General features: G+C 46.4%; 1 protein-coding gene and 1 pseudogene across 1 annotated transcript; both read left to right on the plus strand.

Annotated features, from left to right (window-relative positions):
• Positions 1 to 20: 20 nt before the first annotated feature.
• Positions 21 to 6,155, plus strand: si:dkey-260j18.2 (uncharacterized protein LOC325231 homolog). Its single transcript, XM_055147946.1, has 5 exons — positions 21 to 443; positions 2,422 to 2,566; positions 3,517 to 3,595; positions 3,810 to 4,037; positions 4,411 to 6,155. The coding sequence occupies exons 2-5, from the start codon at positions 2,422 to 2,424 to the stop codon at positions 5,873 to 5,875; spliced, it is 1,917 nt and encodes a 638-aa protein (XP_055003921.1). The 5' UTR covers positions 21 to 443; the 3' UTR covers positions 5,876 to 6,155.
• A 12,147-nt stretch (positions 6,156 to 18,302) lies between these two features.
• On the plus strand, positions 18,303 to 24,937 carry LOC129412624 (sodium/glucose cotransporter 2-like; annotated as a pseudogene).
• The last annotated feature ends 321 nt before the right edge of the window (positions 24,938 to 25,258 follow it).

Consider the following 25,258-nt stretch of genomic DNA (forward strand, 5'->3'; position numbering starts at 1 on the left):
TAAGAGTAGCGGAAGTTGTCGGTTGCGGTAATCCGGTTCCGACATGACAAGTGCGGCCGTTCGCTGCTTAACTTTGGGTTAGATTTCAGCTCTAAAACCTTTTAAAACGGCCTTTTTTAGAGATTTCACCGTTAGCTGGAGGTGTGATCGTTGTGCCATGGTGGACTGATCACTGTTACCGGCTTTGAGAGAGCTTTAATCCGGGTGATAGTTGGGTTTATACCGGGGGAGATGTGGTCCTCCGCTCTGTAGCCTCGTTTCTGGGACTAAAGGCCGGATAATATTGACAAGCAAAGCCGAAAAACCCTCCACATACACGGGGGAAGGCATCGGGAGGCTCCGGGTGTCCGTGTCACGCCGATACTGGAGATTGTTTTAATATTTTTCTGTTAAAAAGAGGGACAAAATCAACCACAACGCTGGAAACGAGACGGAGAGCCAAGGTAAGTCACGTTAGACGATTCTGATGGGATTATTGGTACAACAGTCCGGGAGACCAGACGTCCCCGTTTACCCGGGACAGTCCCCGTTTACCCGGGACAGTCCCCGTTTACCCGGGACAGTCCCCGTTTACCCGGGACAGTCCCCGTTTACCCGGGACAGTCCCCGTTTACCCGGGACAGTCCCAGTTTTGAGCCCTGTGTCCCCTGTCCCAGCAGATTTATACAAAACCACTGATTTGTCCCAGTTTTTATAAGAAATGTCCCAGGTGTCTCTATTTTTGACCAATTTGATCTAAACTAGGACTATACCAGGTCTACACCAGGTCTACACCAGGTCTATTTCAGGTCTAAACCAGGTCTAAACTAGGGCTAAACCAGGTCTTAGGTCTATTTCACATCTAAACCAGGTCTAAACTAGGACTAAACCAGGGCTACCAGGTCTAAACCAGGTCTAAACCAGGGCTATACCAGGGCTATACCAGGGCTATACCAGGTCTAAACCAGGTCTAAACCAGGTCTATTCCAGGTCTATTCCAGGTCTATTCCAGGGCCAAACCAGGGCTAAACCAGGACTATACCAGGGCTATACCAGGGCTATACCAGGTCTAAACCAGGTCTAAACCAGGTCTAAACCAGGTCTAAACCAGGTCTAAACCAGGTCTAAAACCAGGGCTATACCAGGGCCTAAACCAGGTCTAAACCAGGTCTAAACCAGGTCTATTCCAGGTCTATTCCAGGTCTATTCCAGGTCTATTCCAGGGCCAAACCAGGCCTAAACCAGGCCTAAACCAGGTCTATATCAGGTCTATATCAGGTCTATATCAGGTCTATATCAGGTCTATATCAGGTCTATATCAGGTCTACTAAACCAAGACTAAACCAGGACTATATCAGGTCTAGACCAGGTCTAAACTAGGGCTGAACCAGAACTAAACCAGGACTAAACCAGGACTAAACCAGGACTAAACCAAGACTAAACCAAGACTAAACCAGACTAAACCAAGACTAAACCAGGACTAAACCAGGACTAAACCAGGACTAAACCAGGACTAAACCAGGACTAAACCAGATCTATTTTGGGTCTAAACCAGGACTAAACCAGGTCTAAACCAGGTCTAAACCAGGTCTAAACCAGGTCTAAACCAGGACTAAACCAGGACTGAATCAGTATTGAGAAGAACAGAAGAACCTGATGCTTCACAATATTCTGGAAAAAGAAGGTTCAGTGGTTCCATCAAAGTGACGTGATGTTTTAAATCCAGCAGGTTATGAAGCAGATCAGAGCCTAAGTCACTTTTTACTTTCTAAATCATTTTAATGCCATTTTCAGTTTGTGTTCACAGAGTAAAATGACAAATTATTCGAATAGGTCTTATTTATTTGGTTTCATGTTATAGTTTAGGTTATAGGATGATTTTCAAGTGTCTTGAGCAATCACTACATATTAATTAATTTTCATAACATTTGGACCCAAATATTTTGCCCAGATATGGAACCAAATGCAGGGTTCTAATCTTAAAAAAAAAAAAAAAAAAAAAAAACACACACACACACACACACAAATACAACACACAAGTTTTCATTATTTTTGCCCCTCCCTAGAACACAGATCTATCTAGTCAACAGTGAAAGTGACTTTTTGTTGCTTTCTGAAGTGAGATAAGTCTTATCTGAGAGCAGAGGAGGTTTCAGTTTGGACTTTCCTTTGTTCTCATTTCATATCAACCCAAAACATGCTACAGGTCTCCAGGAAGAACAGCTGATGGTCAAGGTCAGTTAAAAACAATCAATCAGTGAATCTGCCCCGGGACGACAGATGGAAATGAACACTGATGCTACAACCTACTACAAACATGTCTCCTGTTGAGGTTCATGTATATTGTGCACTGTCCCTGTCTCATTAAATAAAGAAATGGTGATGTAGTTGTATAATGTTATATATATATTTATTGTTGTATATTGTGTTTGTGTGTGACAGATGCGGGGGGGCGCGGTGACGTGGCGTCCACAGCCCTGGCAGGACGGAGATGGAGGAGGAGGAGAGCCTCTGTCTGACTCTGACTCTGAGGAGGAAGACTTTCCTGACGACAGCACCACTCCACTGGGGGACTACATCAGTCATGGTATAAAAACTACAAACATGCCCGCTCGCACAGAGACTACAAACATGCCCGCTCGCACAGAGACTACAAACATGCCCGCTCGCACAGAGACTACAAACATGCCCGCTCGCACAGAGACTACAAACATGCCGCTCGCACAGACTACAAACATGCCCGCTCGCACAGAGACTACAAACATGCCCGCTCGCACAGAGACTACAAACATGCCCGCTCGCACAGAGACTACAAAGATGTCCGCTCACTCATACGCAGACTACAAACATGTCTGCTCGCACAGAGACTACAAAGATGTCCGCTCACTCATACGCAGACTACAAACATGCCCGCTCGCACAGAGACTACAAACGTGTCCGCTCGCACACAGAGACTACAAACGTGTCCGCTCGCACACAGAGACTACAAACGTGTCCGCTCGCACACAGAGACTACAAACGTGTCCGCTCGCACACAGAGACTACAAACGTGTCCGCTCGCACACAGAGACTACAAACGTGTCCGCTCGCACACAGAGACTACAAACGTGTCCGCTCGCACACAGAGACTACAAACGTGTCCGCTCGCACACAGAGACTACAAACGTGTCCGCTCGCACACAGAGACTACAAACGTGTCCGCTCGTGTCCGCTCGCACACAGAGACTACAAACGTGTCCGCTCGCACAGAGACTACAAACGTGTCCGCTCGCACAGAGACTACAAACGTGTCCGCTCGCACAGAGACTACAAACGTGTCCGCTCGCACACAGAGACTACAAACGTGTCCGCTCGCACAGAGACTACAAACGTGCCCGCTCGCACAGAGACTACAAACATGTCCGCTCGCACAGAGACTACACTGTCCACAGAGACTACAAACGTTGTCGCACAGAGACTACAACGTGTCCGTAAATACAGTCTGATGTTCTGCATGTGATGATGATGTTTGTGATGTTGTGATGTTTTCTGTCTCAGGTCTGAAGCAGCTCCTGGACGCTCAGCAGCTCTGTGACGTCACCCTCCTGGTCGAGGGGAAGAAGTTCAACTGCCACAGGTCAGTCTGGGCTCTCAGGTCCTGTATTACACAAAAACTGACTCCAGTGAGACTTTTTGATTGTTTGTGATAAACAATATAATATAGATCAGAAAACAGTGTAAAAAGGGCAGTTTAATACAGTAGCTGCTCTTCTTTCTCCTCCCTCCCTCTTGTATCTCTCCTCCTCTCCTCCTCCTCCTCCTCTTCCTCTCCTCCTCCTCCTCTTCCTCAGAGTGCTTTTGGCTGCAGTGAGCCCGTACTTTCGTGCGATGTTCACGAGTCCCCTGGTGGAGTCCCGCCTCACTGAGATCCGACTGGAGGACGTGACGCCGGCGGTGATGGATACTGTGATCCGATTCGTTTACTCCGGGGAGGCGGGGCTTTCTCTGGACACGGCCGAGGACCTGTTTGTGGCGGCGAATAGACTTCAGGTCATGCCCCTGCAGGACCTGTGCTCCAGGTCAGAAGACAACATCACTATAGTTTTAAGTGTCAATACGAAAAATTTTACACTTTCACAACATAACACATGATCAGAAACCAGATACAGACAAAGAACAATTTAGACAAATAATTCTGCAGTTATGACCAAAGATGTTTTTAAACATAATTTTTTTGAGTGTCAAACTCAGTGAATCAGAAACATTTTGTTGCTCACAGGTGAATATGTGTTTGTGCTGTGGGTGGTTCTAGTAAACTGTTCCTGTTCTATGAAACTCTCTTGTTCATGTTGAGCCACTGTGAACTCTTCTCTCACCTGTGACTCACGTCCCTGTCTCTCTATCTCTCTCTTTCTCTCTGTCTCTGTCTCTCTCTCTCTCTCTCTGTGTCAGGTTCCTGTTCGAGCACCTGTCGGTGGAGAACTGTCTGGGCATGTATTCTCTCGCCCGCTCGCACCACGACCAGCTCCTCCTCCGCGCCTCGCTGCGATTGGTCGCTCAGCACTTCCCCCGTGTTTCTCGCCAAAAAGACTTCCTCCTGTTGGACCACGGCACGCTGGGGTCTCTGCTGGGCTCGGACCGCCTCGGCGTGCACTCGGAGGCGGAGGTGTACGACGCGGCGCGGCGGTGGGCGGAGCATCTGCCTCTGGAGAGATACGCCCACATGCCCAGTTTACTGCAGCACCTGCGCCCGGGGCTTCTGTCCAACGAGGAGAGCCGACGCTTGAGCCAGGAGCTGGGGCCCGCGGCGGCAGGCGAGGGTCCGGGCGGACCCCTACGACCACGAGAGGGCATGTTCGAGAAAAAGATCGTCTGCATCGACCTCACGCCACGCGAGGACGAAAACCTGAGGGATTTTACTGTCGACTGTTTCGACCCGAGAACGGGGAAGTGGGAGAAGTTGGCTCCACTGGGGGCGCTGGTGAGCCCGGGCTGCGCGGCCGTGGGCGACAGGCTGTTTGTGGCGGGGGGAATCCTCAGGACCTTCTCGGTGTCTCAGAGCGTCCACGAATACGACGCCGTCCTGGACCGCTGGGTGGAGCGTGCGCCCATGTCACAGCCGCGCGCTATGCTCGGTCTCTTAGCCTGTGGGAAGTCCCTGTTTGCTTTAGGAGGGAGTAACCGCTCGGCTCTGCTGGACTCCAGCGAGGTCCTGGACCTGACGACGATGACCTGGTCTCTCGGGCCTCGCCTGCCCCTGCCGCTCAGAGCCTTTGCCTGCGCCACCCTCCGCTCCCGTCTTTATTTACTCGGAGGAACCACGTTAGAACAGAACAGAGCCGTGGTGCACTCCGGCGTGCTCATCTACCACACGCTCACGCGCTGCTGGACCAAAGTGGCTCTGGACTCTGGAGCGACCTGCCTGGCGGGCGGTGTGGCGGTCAGGGGCGGAGTCTGCGCGATCGGCGGATACATGAGGGACACCACCAAGTTTTTAGATGGGAATTTTACCAACCTGGAGACGCTGGACGCCACGGGACGGGTGCTGTTTTTCCGAGAAGGGCGGGGGACGGAGCGCGAGGTGGTGGTGACGAACGAGCGGGAGAGGGGGGGAGGGGGCAGCGACAGAGCGCCCAGCCCCGTGGTGTTTCCAGGGTTACCGCGGCGGATAGCGGCCGGGGGCGTGGCCAGGTGGAAGCGGCGGATCTATGTTTTGGGCGGGGAGAACGGCTCGCGGTTCTATGATAGTATTTACTGCTGGAAGCCCGGCTGGAGGAGCTGGGTGCAGAGGAGGGAGAAGCTGCCGGGGGACACGGGCGGAGTCAGTCAGTTCGGCTGCACCACGCTCAAGTTCCCCAAGAAACACATCCTGAGCAGACTGAGGGCCGCCAAAGAAAACTGCAAAAAGAATCTTTGAACAACCTGTTTACACCGACCCAGCTGTGCACACGGGTCTGTGAGAGGAAAACCACTCTGCCACTGCGACCCCTGCGACCCCTGCGACCCCTGCGACCCCTGCGACCCCTGTGTGTCTGTGGAACATTTACATTTTGGACCTGTCAATCACAAACCTTTCACGCGTGTTTTAAAAAGAGCTGAAATCAGCAGAGGTGAGGTTGACGTGGGGTTCTCCTCCCGCAGACCTGCTGAGCTGAGTCACACTTTGGCGCTGTGAAATAAAACTGTGTCCAAAACCACTCCACGAATTTTACATTGATTTCCTCTTTTTTTTTTTCCTTTTTTGACCAATCAGAGCGAGACTAGAGGCTAAGTCCATGGATCTTTAATAAAAACGGGATAAGACGTTCTCCCTCGGTCCCGGGTCGAGACAGACTAGTGGCTGCTCCAGGTACTGCAGCTCCCAGAAAGAGTCTCCCACAGAGCACAATGCATTTTGGGAATTCAAACTGCATAAACTTTTAAAAAAATTTTAAACTAGGGCCCAACTGATATGAGTTTTATATGATACAGATAAAACGGGAGATGGATTTGCCGATAGTCGATAAAAGCTGATAAATTTAGTGATGTAAAAATTCACTGTAAATCTTCAGTTGATTATAAAACTTAGATCTGGCTCTACAGGATTTTAAATTGTGTTTGTTTAGGCTAGGGATGGGCATGATTAATCGATAATTGATCATTAAGAATTTCATCGATTACGTTCATTTTAATCGACAAACCAAATGTAGGTCACTGTGTGTCGTGACCAAACAGGTGTGTACATGTGTCTCTGCATCAGAAGGAGCGAGACACAAACAGTGGGTCAGTCTGTAACGAACCGAAGCACAAATGCGTATTAACGATGATTTGTACAAGAAATTCCACACTTTCCGTTGCGTTGGGACAAGTGTGAGTCCATGTGCACAGTGGATAAAGCAGCACATATGTTTCTGTGTCCAGTGGGAAAAAGTTTTTCCAGGTGAGAGTCGCTCAATGTGGATGACGAGGCCCCGCCCCCCTCCCCCCGTACGCTGTCCTGGTTTTGACAAACACAAATCTGGTCACACTGACCTGTATTCACCTGAGTCATGTCTTTTAATCCAACACAAGTTGAACCACATCAGCGACACAAGAGCTGGAGTTTTATCTTCACTTAGTTTATGTAAATTAGTGATGTGGTTTTAAGTTTTGTTTCTGTGAGATTTGAACAAAACTGAATTAAACACATTATAATGTCAAACAGCTGATGTGGATCTAGAGTCGTTACGGTTTATATGTCGTAAAGTTGAATTTATTTATGCAGATTAGTGCAGATAGAAATAATAATGATCATTTTAATATAAAAATGTTAATGATTAATCGATAATCGATCGTCAGAAGAATTAACAATCGATTAAGAAAATTTCATCAAATGCCCATCCCTAGTTTAGGCGACATTAACTGTTATTCTGCATCTTTACGTCATATTTACAGACAGTAGGTCAGACTAATGGTATTTTTGCATCACATTTCAATCAGTAAACAAAGTAAAAACTACCACCATCAGCCTTTAGCAGTAAATACGTGTGCCCCGCGGTAATGAATGATATGTGTAAATGCTGATCATTCACACGTCTGTTCACAGCTCGTTTACATCAGTGCAGCTGCAGTAACACGTACAGACACTAGAGTCACTTTACACTGGGCCAGTGTAAGAAAACAGACAGTTTATGTGTGGGAGTTTACAGACAGAACCAAAGTCACTTCAGAACCGACACATTTGCATCAGTCGGCCTCACACAGGCTCCTCTCAGGTCACAGGTCGGGTGGATCAGGCACAAGAGCGTTTAAAGCAGCGCCTCAGTGTCGGGCACGTGGACCTGCGGCGGCGCACGAGTAAAAACAAGCGCACGAGATCAATATTGATGCAGCGTCACATTTGAGGACATTTATCTGTCTGGAAATTGGATAAAGTCATTCATTGACATAATTCGGTCGACTTTTTCTGTCACTAAGCTCTAAGTCGCACTGTCCCAGGAAAAGGGGCGTGTCTCGTAGGGCTGGTATCATTAAGAAGTTGCCGATACGATACATATCTCGATACTTTCAAATCGATTTGATATGGTTCAATAAAATCAAATGGCTAAATCCTGGCTGTGACACTAAAAGTCTTTGTTAAACCACTTCTTCTTGTGCAAAGTTCATATGAAACACAAACATTTTAATCATCAAAACAGTGAAAGTTTCCTTCCTCTGAAAAAACAACAAAACTGTAACAAAATAATTTAGCAAAATAAACCAAAAAATACTCTTGGTGATATATTAATACAGCAGCCCATGATATCGATACTGTATCATCACATTAAATGATACGATATATCGATATTTTGATATTTTTGGACACCCCTAGAGTCTCATGTGTCGCTTGGCAACTTCCTCGGAAAACTGATTCAGAAGGAAAATGGAACACGGGGTTAGACTGAGATGTTCTGTCAGTTTAAAACGAGGTTCCCGCACTCACGGAAATCCTGGAAATTGAAAATGTCATTTTTCCAGGTGTGCAAAAGTCATGGAATTTGAGTATCTCTTTCACTTAACTCCAGTGTTCTGTTAAGTTCTCATGAGATTATTCTGATTATTTGTGAACGTCTGCACCTTTTGTTTAAAAGAGACGACAATAAAAGCACTGACAGGATTTAGAATGTTTAAAAACTATAATCCCAAACCACAAGGGGAGTGGAAAGAGTTCACGTTTCAGATTTAACCCTAAAAGTCTGATCAGTTCTACACATGTAGGTGCTGTAAAGTCATGGAAAATTCACTTCAGCTCATGAAAAAGTCCTGAAAAAGTTTTGAAATTTTGTCCATGAAAAAGAGTGGGAACCCTGGTCGGATGTTAAACCTGCTCCTCCAACTCTCACCTGTCCCCTCCCCCTTCAACTGTCCCCTTCCTTCACCTGTCCCCTCCCCCTTCAAATGTCCCTTCCCTTTTCACCTGCCCCCTTCACCTGTCCCCCCTTCACCTTCACCTGTCCTCCTCCCCTCTCCCCCTAACCTGTCCCCTCCCTCTTCACCTGTCCCTCCCCCCTAACCTGTCCCCTCCTCTCCCTTCACCTGTCCCCTCTCCCTTCACCTGTCCCCTCCCTCTTCACCTGTCCCCTCCCCCCTCCACCTTAAACCTGGGACAGTACATTCGTTTCGAGACCAGAGGACCTTGCTTATTTGAGCCTTTTAGTGTTTCGTGGGTTCAGACGGCACAGACTGCAGCCACTTCTCTGACCCTCAGCCCCGGGGCAGCTGCGGCGCGCGTGTGATCACAAAAAGGGAAACAAAGACCGAGGCGCGTGTCGGTGTGAAGGTTTGTTTTTGTTTTGAGGTTCGAGTGGAGTGGTGCTGGACACAGTGAAACAGAAGAGCACTTGAAGCACACTGAGCCAAAAACTGGACAAAAGGTGAATGTATTTGTTCAATAAATTCTGCAAAAGTTCTGCGGTTTTTCCAGAAATTGACTTTTTTTTTTTTTTTTTTTTTTTGAACTTTGTGTGACTGAACTGGTAATAATATAATTTATCTGAATGTTTTTGTTGTTTTTGAACCGTTTTGGTTTGTTCTGGTGAAGCGTGAGGAGCTGTGGGACCATAGACTGTGTAAAAAAAAAATGGACCGACCCACGGCGTTCTGCTCCAGTCAAATGAAGCTCAAGGGGCCAGCAGTTAAATCCGTGTGTCATTCGTTCATACGCTTTTTTTAAACTAAAACCAAAAATAAGAAAAAGAGAAAAATGACGATTTTCTTCATTATTTGTCTCCAAAACCAAAATGAAAAAACAGATAATGATTCGATTTGTCAGTTTTCAATTTTGTGTTTAAATGAAAAATGGATAACGAACTGAACCAGGACTAAAACAGGACTAGACCAGGACTAGACCACAACTACACCTTTTTCAGTCTTGGTCTGGTCCCAGTCTGATCACGGTTTAAGTCCTAGTCTCAGTCCCGGCCTGGTTTTAGTCTTGGTTCAGTCCTGGTTTAGTCTTTGTTTTAGTCCTGGTTTAGTCCTGGTTCAGTCCTGGTTTAGTCCTGGTTCAGTCCTGGTTTAGTCTTTGTTTTAGTCTTTGTTTTAATCCTGGTTCAGTCCTGGTTTAGTCTTTGTTTTAGTCTTTGTTTTAATCCTGGTTCAGTCCTGGTTTAGTCTTTGTTTTAGTCCTGTTTTAGCCCTGGTTTAATCCTGGTTTAGTCCTGGTTCAGTCCTGGTTTAGTCCTAGTTTAGTCTTGGTTCAGTCCTGGTTTAGTCTTTGTTTTAGTCCTTTGGTTTAGTCCTGGTTTAGTCCTGGTTTAGTCCTGGTTTAGTTTAGTCCTGGTTCAGTCCTGGTGGTTTAGTCCTAGTTTAGTCTTGGTTCAGTCCTGGTTTAGTCTTTTGGTTTAGTCCTTTAGTCCTGGTTTAGTCCTGGTTTCAGTCCTGGTTTCAGTCCTGGTTTAGTCCTGGTTTAGTCCAGGTTTCAGTCCTGGTTTAGTCCTGGTTTTCAGTCCTGGTTTAGTCCTGGTTTAGTCCTGGTTTAGTCCAGGTTTAGTCCAGGTTCAGTCCTGGTTTAGTCCTGGTTTAGTCCTGGTTTAGTCCTGGTTTATCCGTTTTTTCCATTCTTCATGTAAACACACAATCAAAAACACCAGTGAGTCAGTACGAACATTTTAAGACCAGAATGAGGATTTGGGCCGCAGCAGGTCCAGATACGGGTGAATATTTCAATACAAAGTGAACTGGAGCCAGAGTCCATGGAGCCCAAAGCTCGCCCACGTTACCTGTGTCCATTTATATCAACATTATGTGGTCGGGGGCAGAGGTGGGGACTCGAGTCAGACTTGAGTCACTGTTTTGAGGGACTTGACTTGATAAAATGGACTAAGACTTGGGACTCGACTTGGACTTGAGGTCAAAGACTTGAGACTCGCAAAACGACGACTGGGTCCCACCTCTGGTCTGGAGACGGGATCACTGCAGCTCAAACACAGCAGCCTCCATCGTGTTCCTGCTAAATGTCGAGATTTTGTTTGTTCTACTTTTGTTTGCAGTGAATTCTAAACTTAATAAATTATTTTTTAATTAATGTTTGTTTTTAATCTTTGAGGAGGGGGCGTGGCATCCCGGGTTGAAATTATGGTCTCATATACTGATGGTTCAAAACTTTTATTTTTGGGCCTTGTTTGTGAACACACCGTAAGACAGGAGAGTCAAACTCATGTTGTTCCGGGGGTCGTGTCCAACCGACTTTGATCCAAAGTGTCCGGATCAGAAAACTCATGTCATATAAACCCCAAAAATAACAATAAGTTCAAATATTTGTGCAGAGAAACACAAATCTATTACAGAAATCTTTTTTAATTGATGAACTCTTTTACAAAATATTATATTATTATGAACAACCTGAAACTTTAAGAAAAATTCAATTTCAACACAAAGTTTTAACATGAACTTGTCTGTAAACAGGAATAAGTCCATTTTTGTTGTAAAATCCTGCACTCGGCTCCACTTTTCTCATGTTGGACATTTTTCTGATGAGGGTGTCACGGTCAACAGTCAAAACGATCGTCCTTTAAGAGCGTTTGGAAAGAGACAAGTCTTCATTTGTGCTGCTCTGGTGGGAGGGGCCACGTACAGAGACGCTGGAGACGCTGCTGTGATAAACACCACAGAAAATTAACAACATTTTAATAGAAAATATAATTAAAATATTTTAGTAGAAAATCAGCCCAGGGCCACGTTAAAGGTCTTGGAGGGCCGGATCTGGCCCCCGGGCCGCATGTTTGACACCTGTGCCATAAGAGCTGCAAAAAAATAAAATAAAAACAATTAGTTCTTACAGTGTAGCTTTTTCTCCTTTTAACCTTTCAACCATTTATGACAATCTGATCAATAATTACTATTTATCGACAACAAATCTCATAAAACCTGAACCTTAATATTAATCTATATTGAACAAGAAATTACACATTAACCGTCTCAGGCTCAAATACAATTTTAGTAACAGGAAAAAATCTGATATTTGGGGAAAATGATCATATGAGGCAGTAATATCCAGTGTTGGGAAGGTGACTTTTAAAATGTAATCCCCTACAGATTACAGATTACACACACCAGAATGTAGTTTGTAACGTAATCCATTAAATTACTTCAAGTGAGTAATGTAATCTGAATACTTTGGATTACTTGATTTGCTGTAGAGAAACAAAGACGAGGACACTTTAAAGTATTAAAAATATTATTGATAGAAGAGGAGGAGACACGTCCACGCAGCAGGATTTAGTCCTGGTAAATCCTGATAAATCCTTTTTTAGTCCTGGTTTAGATCTAGTTTAGACCTGGTTTTAGTCCTGGTTTAGTCCTGGTTTAGATCGAGTTTAGATCTGGTTTTAGTCCTGGTTTAGTCCTGGTTTAGACCTAGTTTAGATCGAGTTTAGACCTGGTTTTAGTCCTGGTTTAGTCCTGGTTTAGATCTAGTTTAGACCTGGTTTTAGTCCTGGAATTACCGGAAAAAAAAAAATTGTATTAAATTAAAATAATGTGAAAACAGTAAAATCCCTCTGTGTAATCCATTTATTTCAACAAAGTAACTGTAATCCAATTACCACTCACTGAAACAGTAACTGTAACTGAATACAATTACTCATCATTTGTACTCTGATTACATAACTCCAGTACATGTAATCTGTTACTCCACTACACTGGTAATATACAATCCTGACTTTTTATTGAGAGAAACCTTCACATCCAGTGTGTCTGGGATGTTTCAGATTTGGTGTCGTAAATTAACACTGAAGACTGAAAATGATATAAACACTAACTTTATGTGTTTACTTTTTTTCACAACAATGAAAACAAAAAGCAGAGAGTCACAGCTTTACAGCGGCAGAACCACGTCACTTTTTCGTGTGGTCCTCCAAGAAACAATTTTTACTTGAACTTTTACTGTACTTTGCACTTCTGGCAGGTCGTTTGCATGTAGCCGTTTTTACACAGTCTGCATCGTCTACGTTTATCAGCATGGACGGGAAAAAAGGCTCCTGAGTAAAAAAAGCTCATAAAATAGGGACGTGGAGTAAACAGGTAATAGGAGGGATTCAGTCATGTGATCACGATGATGCGCGAATTTCAGGTGGAGGGCAGCAGGAAGTGAAGACAAACACGACCAACAAACACGACAAACAAACACGGCTCTGGAGAACACAGATATGGAGAAGAGTTCTTATTGTCAGGATTTAGAGCCAGTAACGAGGCAAAAGTACGAGCAGTTAGTCCACAAATATATTGGGCGTGACCCTGATCTTATTGAAAATGAATTTTCAACCGAAGTAAAAGATTTGCCGACAATCGAGGCAGAGGAGATCATGAACTATTTATCTCTTCAGACGTCGTTCTACACCAGACAACAGATGAAGGCAAAGTACAAAAGTTTGGAGGCATAGAACTTTTTTTGTGAGTGGATGGATCCTCAACCTTGGTGCAAAACGCCTAAATGATGATGATGGTTTGGTCTTGGCCGGGGTGAGTGTTTCTCTTATTTTATGTGTATAGACGTTATGGGAAAAACTGCAGCGTATCGGCAGTGAGATTCCAGTGATGTCACCAGGGTTAGGGTTAGAGAGTTCTGTCGTCATGGGCAACCGTTGCTAGGAGACAGGAGAGAGATTCCAAAAGTTGTTTATATTTAAAATATAACTCTCATTTGACCAGATCTTTGTCATTTTTGGCCCTAACAACTTGAAACTGGGCACTGAACACACTCGTCCCATTAGGACGACACCCTCCAAATGTGAGATCTGTCGGATGAACGGTTTGAGAGTTACACGTGGAACAGACAAACAGACGCAGACAGACGTTCCTTATATTAATAGATAAATATTTGAATAAACATGTTGTAACGTAATCTACTGGCTTTTTAAAAACATCGCCAGGATTGAGAAACACGTTCAGTTAAATCTTTGGTAAAACATAGAACAGAGTTTTCATCTCACATAAAAATGAAAATCATCAATGATCGACTAAAACCTCGACTACGACAAGAACAGAAAACACAGAACCTGAGACTCCATTTACACTGAAACAAATCTGTGCATCACCGTATCACTGCATCAGAAGCACATTTATTTACATTTTACAGAAACAAAACTTAAAACCACATGACTCATTTGCATAAACTAAGCGTTGATAAAAACAGCTCTTTCCTCGTGCCCTGATGTGGTTCAGTTTGTGTCGGACTAAAGGACACAGTGACTCAGTGGAATATGAGTGTTCTTTCTGTGACAGAGGGGTGTTCTGCTGATGGTGAGTCTGTTCTGTGTTTCTGTCGTGTTGTTGGTTCATGTGAAACTTTTCAGAGATTATACGTCTGCAGGTCGAACACACAGACACACGTTTATATGAAGGGACATATGTTCTAGACTCTTAGTGTTTTGGTGGTGAATTACTTCGTGGTGCACAGACCTACATCAGAGTATCAGTGTTTTCAGGCGTCCACACGGTCAAGGATCAGATGAATTCGTGGGAGTTGGAGGCACCAGATCGTTTCGTCTCTGGAGCCGTTTTCCGTCGGATTAGTGAGAACGAACACTGCATCCACAACAAAAAACACTCCAATATGAACTCGTGTGAACGGGACCTGAGACTCAAACATGGAAGAACTGAATCTCTGAACGATCTGAACACAGTACTTAAAGGTGCACTGTGTATGCTTTTGGTTCTGGGTCCGTCACCTGCGTGTTTCTATGGATACATCACTGCTCCATCTGGAATGTTCCACAGTGTGACATTAAACATCTCTAACTTCACATTTATTCAATTACAGGTGATTGTATAGACTCAAAAACACCTCGAAAAACAAACATTCTGACTGGGAGCGGGGTCGCCTCTCCACGGATCTGACCTGTAACTTGGACTGGTTTGGTCTCCATGAAGATAGAAAGGTTTAATGCCGTACTGTGGGACATTCCAGACAAAGCAATAACATCTAAATGTGTTAAAAAACAGGTCAATATGGTCAAATATTCCTTAAAAACATCTGCAAAAAACCCTCCGTGTGAGTCAGATTAATCTGTTTGTTTTTCAATATAAAACAAAAAATAAGAAAATGAAAAAACAACGATTTTCTTCATTATTTGTCTCCAAACCCAAAATGAAAAAAAACAGACAATAATTTGTTTTTTCAGTTTTCGATTTTGTGTTTAAATGAAAAATGGAAAAAACGGATAACGACCGTTTCCCGTTTACGTGACTTCAGTCGACTGAACCAGGACTGATCCAGGTCCGGGACCAGACAGAGACCAGACCAGGACCAGACCGAGACCAGACCTGGACCAGACAGACCAGACCTAGACCAGACCAGGACCAGACCGAGACCAGACCAGGACCAGACCGAGACCAGACCAGGACCAGACCGAGACCAGACGAGACCAGAGCGAGACCAGACCGAGACCAGAGCGGACCAGACCAGACCGAGACCAGAACCGAGACCAGACCTGGACAGACCGAGACCAGACCAGGACCAGAGTGAGACCAGACCGAGACTGAGACAGAGACCAGACCGAAACCAGACCAGGACCAGACCAGACCAGACCTGGACCAGACAGAGACCAGACCAGGACCAGACCGAGACCAGACCTGGACCAGACTGAGACCAGACCAGGACCAGACCGAGACCAGGACCAGACCAGACCAGACCAGACAGACCAGACCAGACCAGACCAGACCAGACCAGAGACCAGACCAGACCAGACCCCGAGACCAGACCAGGACCAGACCGAGACCAGACCAGACCAGACCAGGACCAGACCGAGACCAGACCTGGACCAGACCGAGACCAGACCAGGACCAGACCGAGACCAGAGTGAGACCAGAGCTGGACCAGACCGAGACCAGAGCTGGACCAGAGACCGAGACCAGAGCAGACCAGCGACCAGACAGAGCAGAGCTGGACCAGAGCGAGACCAGAGCTGGACCAGAGCAGACCAGAGCAGACAGAGTGAGACAGAGAGCGAGACCCGAGACCAGAGCTGCGAGACCAGAGCGAGACCAGAGACCAAGCGAGACCAGAGCGAGACCAGAGCGAGACCAGAGCGAGACCCGAGACCGAGACCAGAGGACCAGAGACCAGAGCGAGACCAGGAGACCAGCGAGACCAGACCAGAGCTGGACCAGAGAGACCAGCCAGAGCCAGACCAGACCGAGACCAGAGAGACCAGAACAGACCAGACGAGACCAGACCGAGACCAGAGCGAGACCAGAGCTGGACCAGACCGAGACCAGAGCGAGACCAGACGAGACCAGAGTGAGACCAGACCGAGACCAGAGACCGAGACCAGAGCGAGACCAGACCGAGACCAGAGCGAGACCAGAGTGAGACCAGAGACCTGAGACCAGACGACCAGACCAGACCAGAGCGAGACCAGACAGACCAGACCGACAGAGCTAGACCAGACCGAGACCAGACCGAGACCAGAGCGAGACCAGAGCGAGACCAGAGCGAGACCAGACCGAGACCAGAGCGAGACCAGAGCTGGACCAGACCGAGACCAGAGCTGGACCAGAGCGAGACCAGAGCGAGACCAGAGCTGGACCAGAGCGAGACCAGAGCGAGACCAGACGAGACCAGAGCTGGACCAGACCGAGACCAGAGCTGGACCAGACCGAGACCAGAGTGAGACCAGAGTGAGACCAGACCGAGACCAGAGCGAGACCAGAGCTGGACCAGACCGAGACCAGAGCGAGACCAGAGTGAGACCAGAGCGAGACCAGAGTGAGACCAGAGAGACCAGAGCTGACCAGAGTGAGACCAGAGCTGACCAGAGACCAGTGAGACCAGAGAGACCAGAGTGAGACCAGAGCTGGAGCGAGACCAGAGCGAGACCAGCGCGAGACCAGAGCTGGACCAGAGTGAGACCTGAGCGAGACCAGAGTGAGACCAGAGCGAGACCAGAGCTGGACCAGAGTGAGACCAGAGTGAGACCAGAGCTGGACCAGAGTGAGACCAGAGTGAGACCAGAGCTGGAGCGAGACCAGACCGAGACCAGAGCTGGACCAGAGTGAGACCTGAGCGAGACCAGAGTGAGACCAGAGTGAGACCAGAGTGAGACCAGAGCTGGACCAGACCGAGACCAGAGCGAGACCAGAGCTGGACCAGACCGAGACCAGAGCGAGACCAGAGTGAGACCAGAGCGAGACCAGACCAGGACCAGAGCGAGACCAGAGCTGGACCAGAGCGAGACCAGAGCTGGACCAGAGCTGGACCAGAGCTGGACCAGAGCGAGACCAGAGCTGGACCAGAGCTGGACCAGAGACCAGAGCGAGACCAGAGCTGGACCAGAGACCAGAGCGAGACCAGAGCTGGACCAGAGCTGGACCAGAGTGAGACCAGAGTGAGACCAGAGCTGGACTCCGAGCTTTGACTCTGAGCCTCCGCAGGGTCCGAGCCTCAGCTTCGAGCTCTGGCCCTGCCGTGGGCTCTGAGCCTCTGGTCTGGTCCCGGTCTGGTCTCGGTTTCTGTCCTGGTCTGGTCCCGGTCTGGTCTTGGTCTTGATCCCGGTCTGGTCCCGATCTGGTCTCAGTCTCGGTCCTGGTCTGGTCTTGGTCTCAGTTCCGGCCTGGTCTCGGTCTCGGTCCTGGCCTCGGTCACGATCTGGTCTCGGTCTGGTCTCTGTCTCGGTCCTGGACCTGGTCTCGGTCCCGGTCTGGTCTCAGTCTCGGTCCTGGTCTAGTCTCGGTCTCAGTCTTGGCCTGGTCTCAGTCTGGTCCTGGTCTAGTCTCGGTTTGGTCCCGGTCTAGTCTCGGTCCCTGTCTGGTCTCGATCCCGGTCTGGTCCTGGTCTGGTCCTGGTCTAGTCTCGGTCTCGGGCTGGTCTCAGTCTCGGCCTGGTCTCGGTCTGGTCTTGGTGTAGTCTCAGTCTCGGTTCCGGTCTGGTCTCGGTCTTGGTCTGGTCTAGTCTCGGTTCCGGTCTGGTCTCGGTCCTGGCCTGGTCTCAGTTCTGATCTCAGTCTCGGTCTGGTTCCGGACTTGGTCTGGTCTGGTCTCGGTCTGGTCCCGGACCTGGATCAGTCCTGGTTCAGTCCGACATCACTGAAGTCACGTAAACAAGTAACGGCCGTTTTCCGTTTTTTTTTTTTCCATTTTTCATTTAAACACAAAACTGAAAACTGAAAAAACGAATCATTATCTGTTTTTTCATTTTGGTTTTGGAGACAAATAATGAAGATGAATCGTTGTTTTTTCATTTTCGTTCCTGCTGACGTCGTGTTTTCAGTTCATTATTTAAACCTGTTAATAATGAGACGTGTTAATAATTATTGAGGTGGTCAAAGTCCCGCGGTCAGTACTTCATCTCGAGTACCTGATGAAGTAGTAGTACTGGGTAAAAGTTCTTCCATCGCCGCAGCAGTAAGATGAAGTCTGTGGCCATAAACAACGCGGCCGACATCAGTGTGATCGCCGGGTACTTCCTGTGCGTCGTCGGCGTCGGCGTTTGGGTGAGGCTCTTTCATTTTCAATGTTTTTGGGTTTTTTTTTTTTATATTTAAAGTCATTTCGTATTAAAAGTTGAATATGACACAAAACGGTTTAGTCCAGGTTAAAAAAAAACAAAACAAAAACTATTTTCTTCATTATTTGTGTCCAAAACCAAAATGAAAAATAAAAAATAAAAAATCCAGAACTGAACCAGGACTAAACCAGGACTAAACCAGGACTGGACCAGGACTAAATCAGGTCTAAACCAGGACTAAATCAGGACTGAACCAGAACCGAACCAGGTCTAAACCAGGACTGAACCAGGACTAAACCAGGACTAAAACCAGGACTAAACCAGGACTAAACCAGGACTAAACAGGACTAAACCAGGACAAACCAGGACCAAAACCAGACCGAACCAGGATTAAACCAGGACTAAACCAGAACTAAACCAGGACTGAACCAGGACTAAACCAGGACTAACCAGGACCGAACCAGGACTAAACCAGGACTAAAACCAGGACTAAACCAGGACTAAACCAAACTAAACCAGGACTGAACCAGGACTAAACCAGGACTAAACCAACTAAACCAGACTAAACCAGGACTGAACCAGGACTAAACCAGGACTAAACCAGGACTAAACCAGGACTAAACCAGGACTGAACCAGGAACCAGGACTAAACCAGGACTGAACCAGGACTAAACCAGGACTAAACCAGGACTGAACCAGGACTAAACCAGGACTGAACCAGGACCGAACCAGGACCGAACCCGGACTAAACCAGGAGAACCAGGACTAAACCAGGACTAAACCAGGACTAAACCAGGACTAAACCAGACTAAACCAGGACTAAACCAGTCTAAACCAGGACTAAACCAAGACTAAAACCAGGACTGAGTGTTGACGGGTCCACGTGGACGTCCTCATGTGTGACTGAGCTCCACACTTTATCTCTAAGGGAAATTTATTCATTTATTCATTTATTTATTTAAATATTTGTTTATGCCTGGAATGTTCCACAGTGAGGTCTGTCTCCATGGCGACAAGCAAGAGACAAAACCGGGGGGATTGTGGAACACTCTGCTCCTCGTTCAATGTCACTCTGAAGTAAATCACACTTTTTTTCTCTTTTTTCTGTTTCCAGTCGATGTTTCGGACCAAGTCGGGGCACAGTGGGCGGGTACTTCCTGGCCTGGGCGCTCCATGACCTGGTGGCCCGTGAGTATTTAAAGCCGCGCTGTGGAACTTTTCCGGCGGGAGCGTCCGTCAAGTGATTTTCTCCGTGCAGATGTTGTCGCGTTCGCAGTCGGAGTGTTTTGTTTTTCGAGGCGTTTTTTGAGTCTTTAAATCCACCTGTAACTGAATAAACGTAAAGTCCAGCTGTTTAATGTCACACTGTGGAACATTCCAGGCAGAGTGATGACGTATCCATAGAAACCAGCAACTTACGTATTGCTCCTTGATTTAGAAGTGATTATTACGTTGATATTTTTTCTCTTTGTTATTTAGTTGTGACGTGTGAGCTGCTGCGTCCCGTTCACTGTCAACACTTTGAACTGAATGAAAAGTAATGCTCTGTGTGGTCCAGGTGGGGGGTCCAGGTGGGGGCGCCGCGGTGTCTGTCGGTCCAGGTGGGGGCGCCGCGGTGTCTGTCGGTCCGGGTGGGGGCGCCGCGGTGTCTGTGGTCCAGGTGGGGGCGCCGCGGTGTCCGTCGGTCCGGGTGGGCGCCGCCGGTGTGTCGGTCCGGGTGGGGGCCCGCGGTGTCCGTCGGTCCAGGGGGCGCCGCGGTGTCTGTCGGTCCAGGTGGGGGCGCCGCGGTCTGTCGGTCCAGGTTGGGGGCGCCCTGGGCTGTCCAGTGGGGGCAGCTGTGTCTGTCCCAGTCCCTGTGTCTAAACCAGTTAAACCAGGACTAAACCAACTAAAAGGTCTAAACCAAAGCTAAACCAGGACTAAACCAGGTCTAAACAGGTCCTAAACCAGACTAAACATGTCCCAAGGTCTCTAGTCTAAACCAGGTCTAAACCAGACTAAACCAGGTCTAAAAGACTAAAGGTCTAAAACAGGTTCTAAAAGGTCTAAACCAGGACTAAACCAGGACTAAATCAGGTCTACTAAACCAGGACTAAACCAGGACTAAACCAGGTCTAAACCAGGACTAAACCAGGACTAAAACCAGGTCTAAACCAGGACTAAAACTAAACCAGGTCTAAACCAGGACTAAAACCAGGTCTAAACCAGGTCTAAACCAGGACTAAACCAGGACTAAACCAGGTCTAAACCAGGTCTAAACCAGGACTAAACCAGGACTAAACCAGGTCTAAACCCTAAACCAGGACTAAACCAGGACTAAATCAGGTCTAACCAACTAAACCAGGTCTAAACCAGGACTAAACCAGGACTAAACAGGTCTAAACCTAAACCAGGTAAACCAGGTCTAAACCAGGACTAAACCAGGACTAAACCAGGACTAAACCAGGACTAAACCAGGTCTAAACCAGACTAAACCAGGACTAAACCAGACTAAAACCAGGACTAAACCAGGGTCTAAACCAGGACTAAACCAGGTCAAACCAGTCTAAACCAGGTCTAAACAGGTCTATCTTAAACCAGGACTACCAGTCTAAACCAGGTCTAAACCAAGAGCATAAAATACATTTGTTTATCGCTGTAAAGTGTAATACCACTGTTGTGGGGGCGTCCTGAGTGTGACCTGAGTGTAATACCGCTCTGTTCCAGGTGGGCGTCGCTGTAGTGTGACCTGAGTGTAATACCGCTCTGTTCCAGGGGGGGCGTCGCTGTAGTGTGACCTGAGTGTAATACCGCTCTGTTCCAGGTGGGGGCGTCGCTGTAGTTGTGACCTGAGTGTAATACCGCTCTGTTCCAGGTGGGGGCGTCGCTGTAGTGTGACCTGAGTGTAATACCGCTCTGTTCCAGGTGGGGGCGTCGCTGTAGTGTGACCTGAGTGTAATACCGCTCTGTTCCAGGGGGGGCGTCGCTGTAGTGTGACCTGAGTGTAATACCGCTCTGTTCCATGGGGGCGTCGCTGTAGTGTGACCTGAGTGTAATACCGCTCTGTTCCAGGTGGGGGCGTCGCTGTAGTGTGACCTGAGTGTGTAATACCGCTCTGTTCCAGGGGGGCGTCGCTGTAGTGTGACCTGAGTGTAATACCGCTCTGTTCCAGGTGGGGGCGTCGCTCTTCGCCAGTAACATCGGCAGCGGGCACTTCGTGGGTTTGGCGGGCACCGGAGCGGCCAGTGGCATCGCGGTCGGCGGCTTCGAGTGGAACGTGAGAAACTTTATCTCCAAAACCAAAATGAAAAAACTGAAAATGGACTAAACCAGGACTAAACCAGGACTAAACCAGGACTGAACCAGGACTAAACTAAACCAGGACTAAAGCAGGACTGAACCAGGACTGAACCAGGACTAAAAACCAGGACTAAACCAGGACTAAACCAGGACTAAACCAGGACTAAGACTAAACCAGGACTGAACCAGGACTAAACCAGGACTAAAACAGGAACTAAACCAGACTGAACCAGGACTAAACCAGGACTGAACCAGGACTAAACCAGGACTAAAACAGGTCTGGGACCAGACCAGAACTGAGACCAGGACTGACACTGGGAATTTGACCAGGACCAGGATCAGGACTGAGACTGGGACTGAGAAGAGGACCATACCAGAACTGAAACCAGGACTGAACCAGGAAACCAGGACTAAACCAGGACTGAAACCAGGACTGAACCAGGACTAAACCAGGACTGAACCAGGACTGAACAGGACTGAACCAAGGACTAGGACTAAACCTGAACCAGGACTGAAACAGGACTAGGAAACCAGGACTGAACCAGGACTGAACCAGGACTGAACCAGGACTAAACCAGGACTGAACCAGGACTAAACCATGACCAAAACAGGTCTGGGACCAGGACTAAAACAGGACTAAAACAGGAGTGAACCGGAACTAAAACAGGTCTGGGACCAGACCAGAACCAGACCGGAACTGAGACCAGGACTGAGACTGAGACTGAGACTGGGAACAGACCGGGACTGAAAATGGTTCAGTTCTGGTTCAGTCCTGGTTCAGTTCGTTATCTTTTATTTTATTATTATTTGTTATTTTTTTCCATTTTTCATTTAAACACAAAATTGAAAACTGAAAAAACAAATCATTATCTGTTTTTTCATTTTGGTTTTGGAGACAAATTTATTTTCTTATTTTTGGTTTTATTATGAAAAATAAATGAACAAATAGATTTAAAATCTCAAAACTGCTTCCTTCGTTCTCTGTTCACTCCTCACACGTCTGGAGCTGCAGATCTTCTACTACATTTAGACCAACACTGTGGTTCTTCTCTGGTTTCTTCTCTGGTTCTTCTCTGGTTCTTCTCTGGTGCTCTGGTTCTTCTCTGGTTCTTCTCTGGTTCTTCTCTGGTTCTTCTCTGGTTCTCTCTGGTTCTTCTCTGGTTCTTCTCTGGTTCTTCTCTGGTTCTCCTCTGGTTCTTCTCTGGTTCTTCTCTGGTTCTTCTCTGGTTCTGTTCTGGTTCTTCTCTGGTTCTGGTTTTCTGTGGTTCTTCTCTGGTTCTCTTGTTCTTCTGGTCCTCCTCACGTCTGCTCTTTCTCCTCCAGGCTCTGTTCATCGTCCTGCTCCTGGGTTGGGTCTTTGTTCCGGTCTACCTCACTGCAGGGGTGAGTAATAAACTTTATAAATCCATCTACAGATCTCAGTTTTCAGTTTGAGAACGTTTGTGTGTAATGAAGAAAAAAAAAAAATAAGTCTCACTTTTTGGGGGAAATTTAGTTTATAAAANATTTATGACAATCTGATCAATAATTACTATTTATCGACAACAAATCTCATAAAACCTGAACCTTGATATTAATCTATATTGAACAAGAAATTACACATTAAACCGTCTCAGGCTCAAATACAATTTTAGTAACAGGAAAAAATCTGATATTTGGGGAAAATGATCATATGAGGCAGTAATATCCAGCGTTGGGAAGGTGACTTTTAAAAATGTAATCCCCTACAGATTACAGATTACACACACCAGAATGTAGTTTGTAACGTAATCCATTAAATTACTTCAAGTGAGTAATGTAATCTGAATACTTTGGATTACTTGATTTGCTGTAGAGAAACAAAGACGAGGACACTTTAAAGTATTAAAAATATTATTGTTAGAAGCGGAGGAGACACGTCCACGCAGCAGGATTTAGTCCTGGTAAATCCTGAATAAATCCTTTTTTAGTCCTGGTTTAGATCTAGTTTAGACCTGGTTTTAGTCCTGGTTTAGTCCTGGTTTAGATCTAGTTTAGACCTGGTTTTAGTCCTGGTTTAGACCTGGTTTAGATCTAGTTTAAACCTGGTTTTAGTCCTGGTTTAGTCCTGGTTTAGATCTAGTTTAGACCTGTTTTAGTGCTGGAATGACTGAAAAAAAAAATGTATTAAATTAAAATAATGTGAAAACAGTAAAATCCCTCTGTGTAATCCATTTATTTCAACAAAGTAACTGTAATCCAATTACCACTCACTGAAACAGTAACTGTAACTGAATACAATTACTCATCATTTGTACTCTGATTACATAACTCCAGTACATGTAATCTGTTACTCCACTACACTGGTAATATACAATCCTGACTTTTTATTGAGAGAAACCTTCACATCCAGTGTGTCTGGGATGTTTCAGATTTGGTGTCGTAAATTAACACTGAAGACTGAAAATGATATAAACACTAACTTTATGTGTTTACCTTTTTTCACAACAATGAAAACAAAAAGCAGAGAGTCACAGCTTTACAGCGGCAGAACAACGTCACTTTTTCGTGTGGTCCTCCAAGAAACAATTTTTACTTGAACTTTTACTGTACTTTGCACTTCTGGCAGGTCGTTTGCATGTAGCCGTTTTTACACAGTCTGCATCGTCTACGTTTATCAGCATGGACGGGAAAAAAGGCTCCTGAGTAAAAAAAGCTCATAAAATAGGGACGTGGAGTAAACAGGTAATAGGAGGGATTCAGTCATGTGATCACGATGATGCGCGAATTTCAGGTGGAGGGCAGCAGGAAGTGAAGACAAACACGACAAACAAACACGGCTCTGGACGACACAGATATGGAGAAGAGTTGTTATTGTCAGGATTTAGAGCCAGTAACGAGGCAAAAGTACGAGCAGTTAGTCCACAAATATATTGGGCGTGACCTCTGATCTTATTGAAAATGAATTTTCAACCGAAGTAAAAGATTTGCCGACAATCGAGGCAGAGGAGATCATGAACTATTTATCTCTTCAGACGTCGTTCTACACCAGACAACAGATGAAGCAAATGTACAAAAGTTTGGAGGCATAGAACTTTTTTTGTCAGTGGATGGATCCTCAACCTCAGTGCAAAACGCCTAAATGATGATGATGGTTTGGTCTTGGCCGGGGTGAGTGTTTCTCTTATTTTATGTGTATAGACGTTATGGGAAAAACTGCAGCGTATCGGCAGTGAGATTCCAGTGATGTCACCAGGGTTAGGGTTAGAGAGTTCTGTCGTCATGGGCAACCGTTGCTAGGAGACAGGAGAGAGATTCCAAAAGTTGTTTATATTTAAAATATAACTCTCATTTGACCAGATCTTTGTCATTTTTGGCCCTAACAACTTGAAACTGGGCACTGAACACACTCGTCCCATTAGGACGACACCCTCCAAATGTGAGATCGGTCGGATGAACGGTTTGAGAGTTACACGTGGAACAGGACAAACAGACGCAGACAGACGTTCCTTATATTAATAGATAAATATTTGAATATTTACAACATGTTGTAACGTAATCTACTGGCTTTTTAAAAACATCGCCAGGATTGAGAAACACGTTCAGTTAAATCTTTGGTAA

This window comes from Boleophthalmus pectinirostris, unplaced genomic scaffold (assembly GCF_026225935.1).
Source record: "Boleophthalmus pectinirostris isolate CB_2022bp ecotype Guang Dong unplaced genomic scaffold, ASM2622593v1 HiC_scaffold_9, whole genome shotgun sequence".
Lineage (NCBI taxonomy): Eukaryota > Metazoa > Chordata > Actinopteri > Gobiiformes > Gobiidae > Boleophthalmus > Boleophthalmus pectinirostris.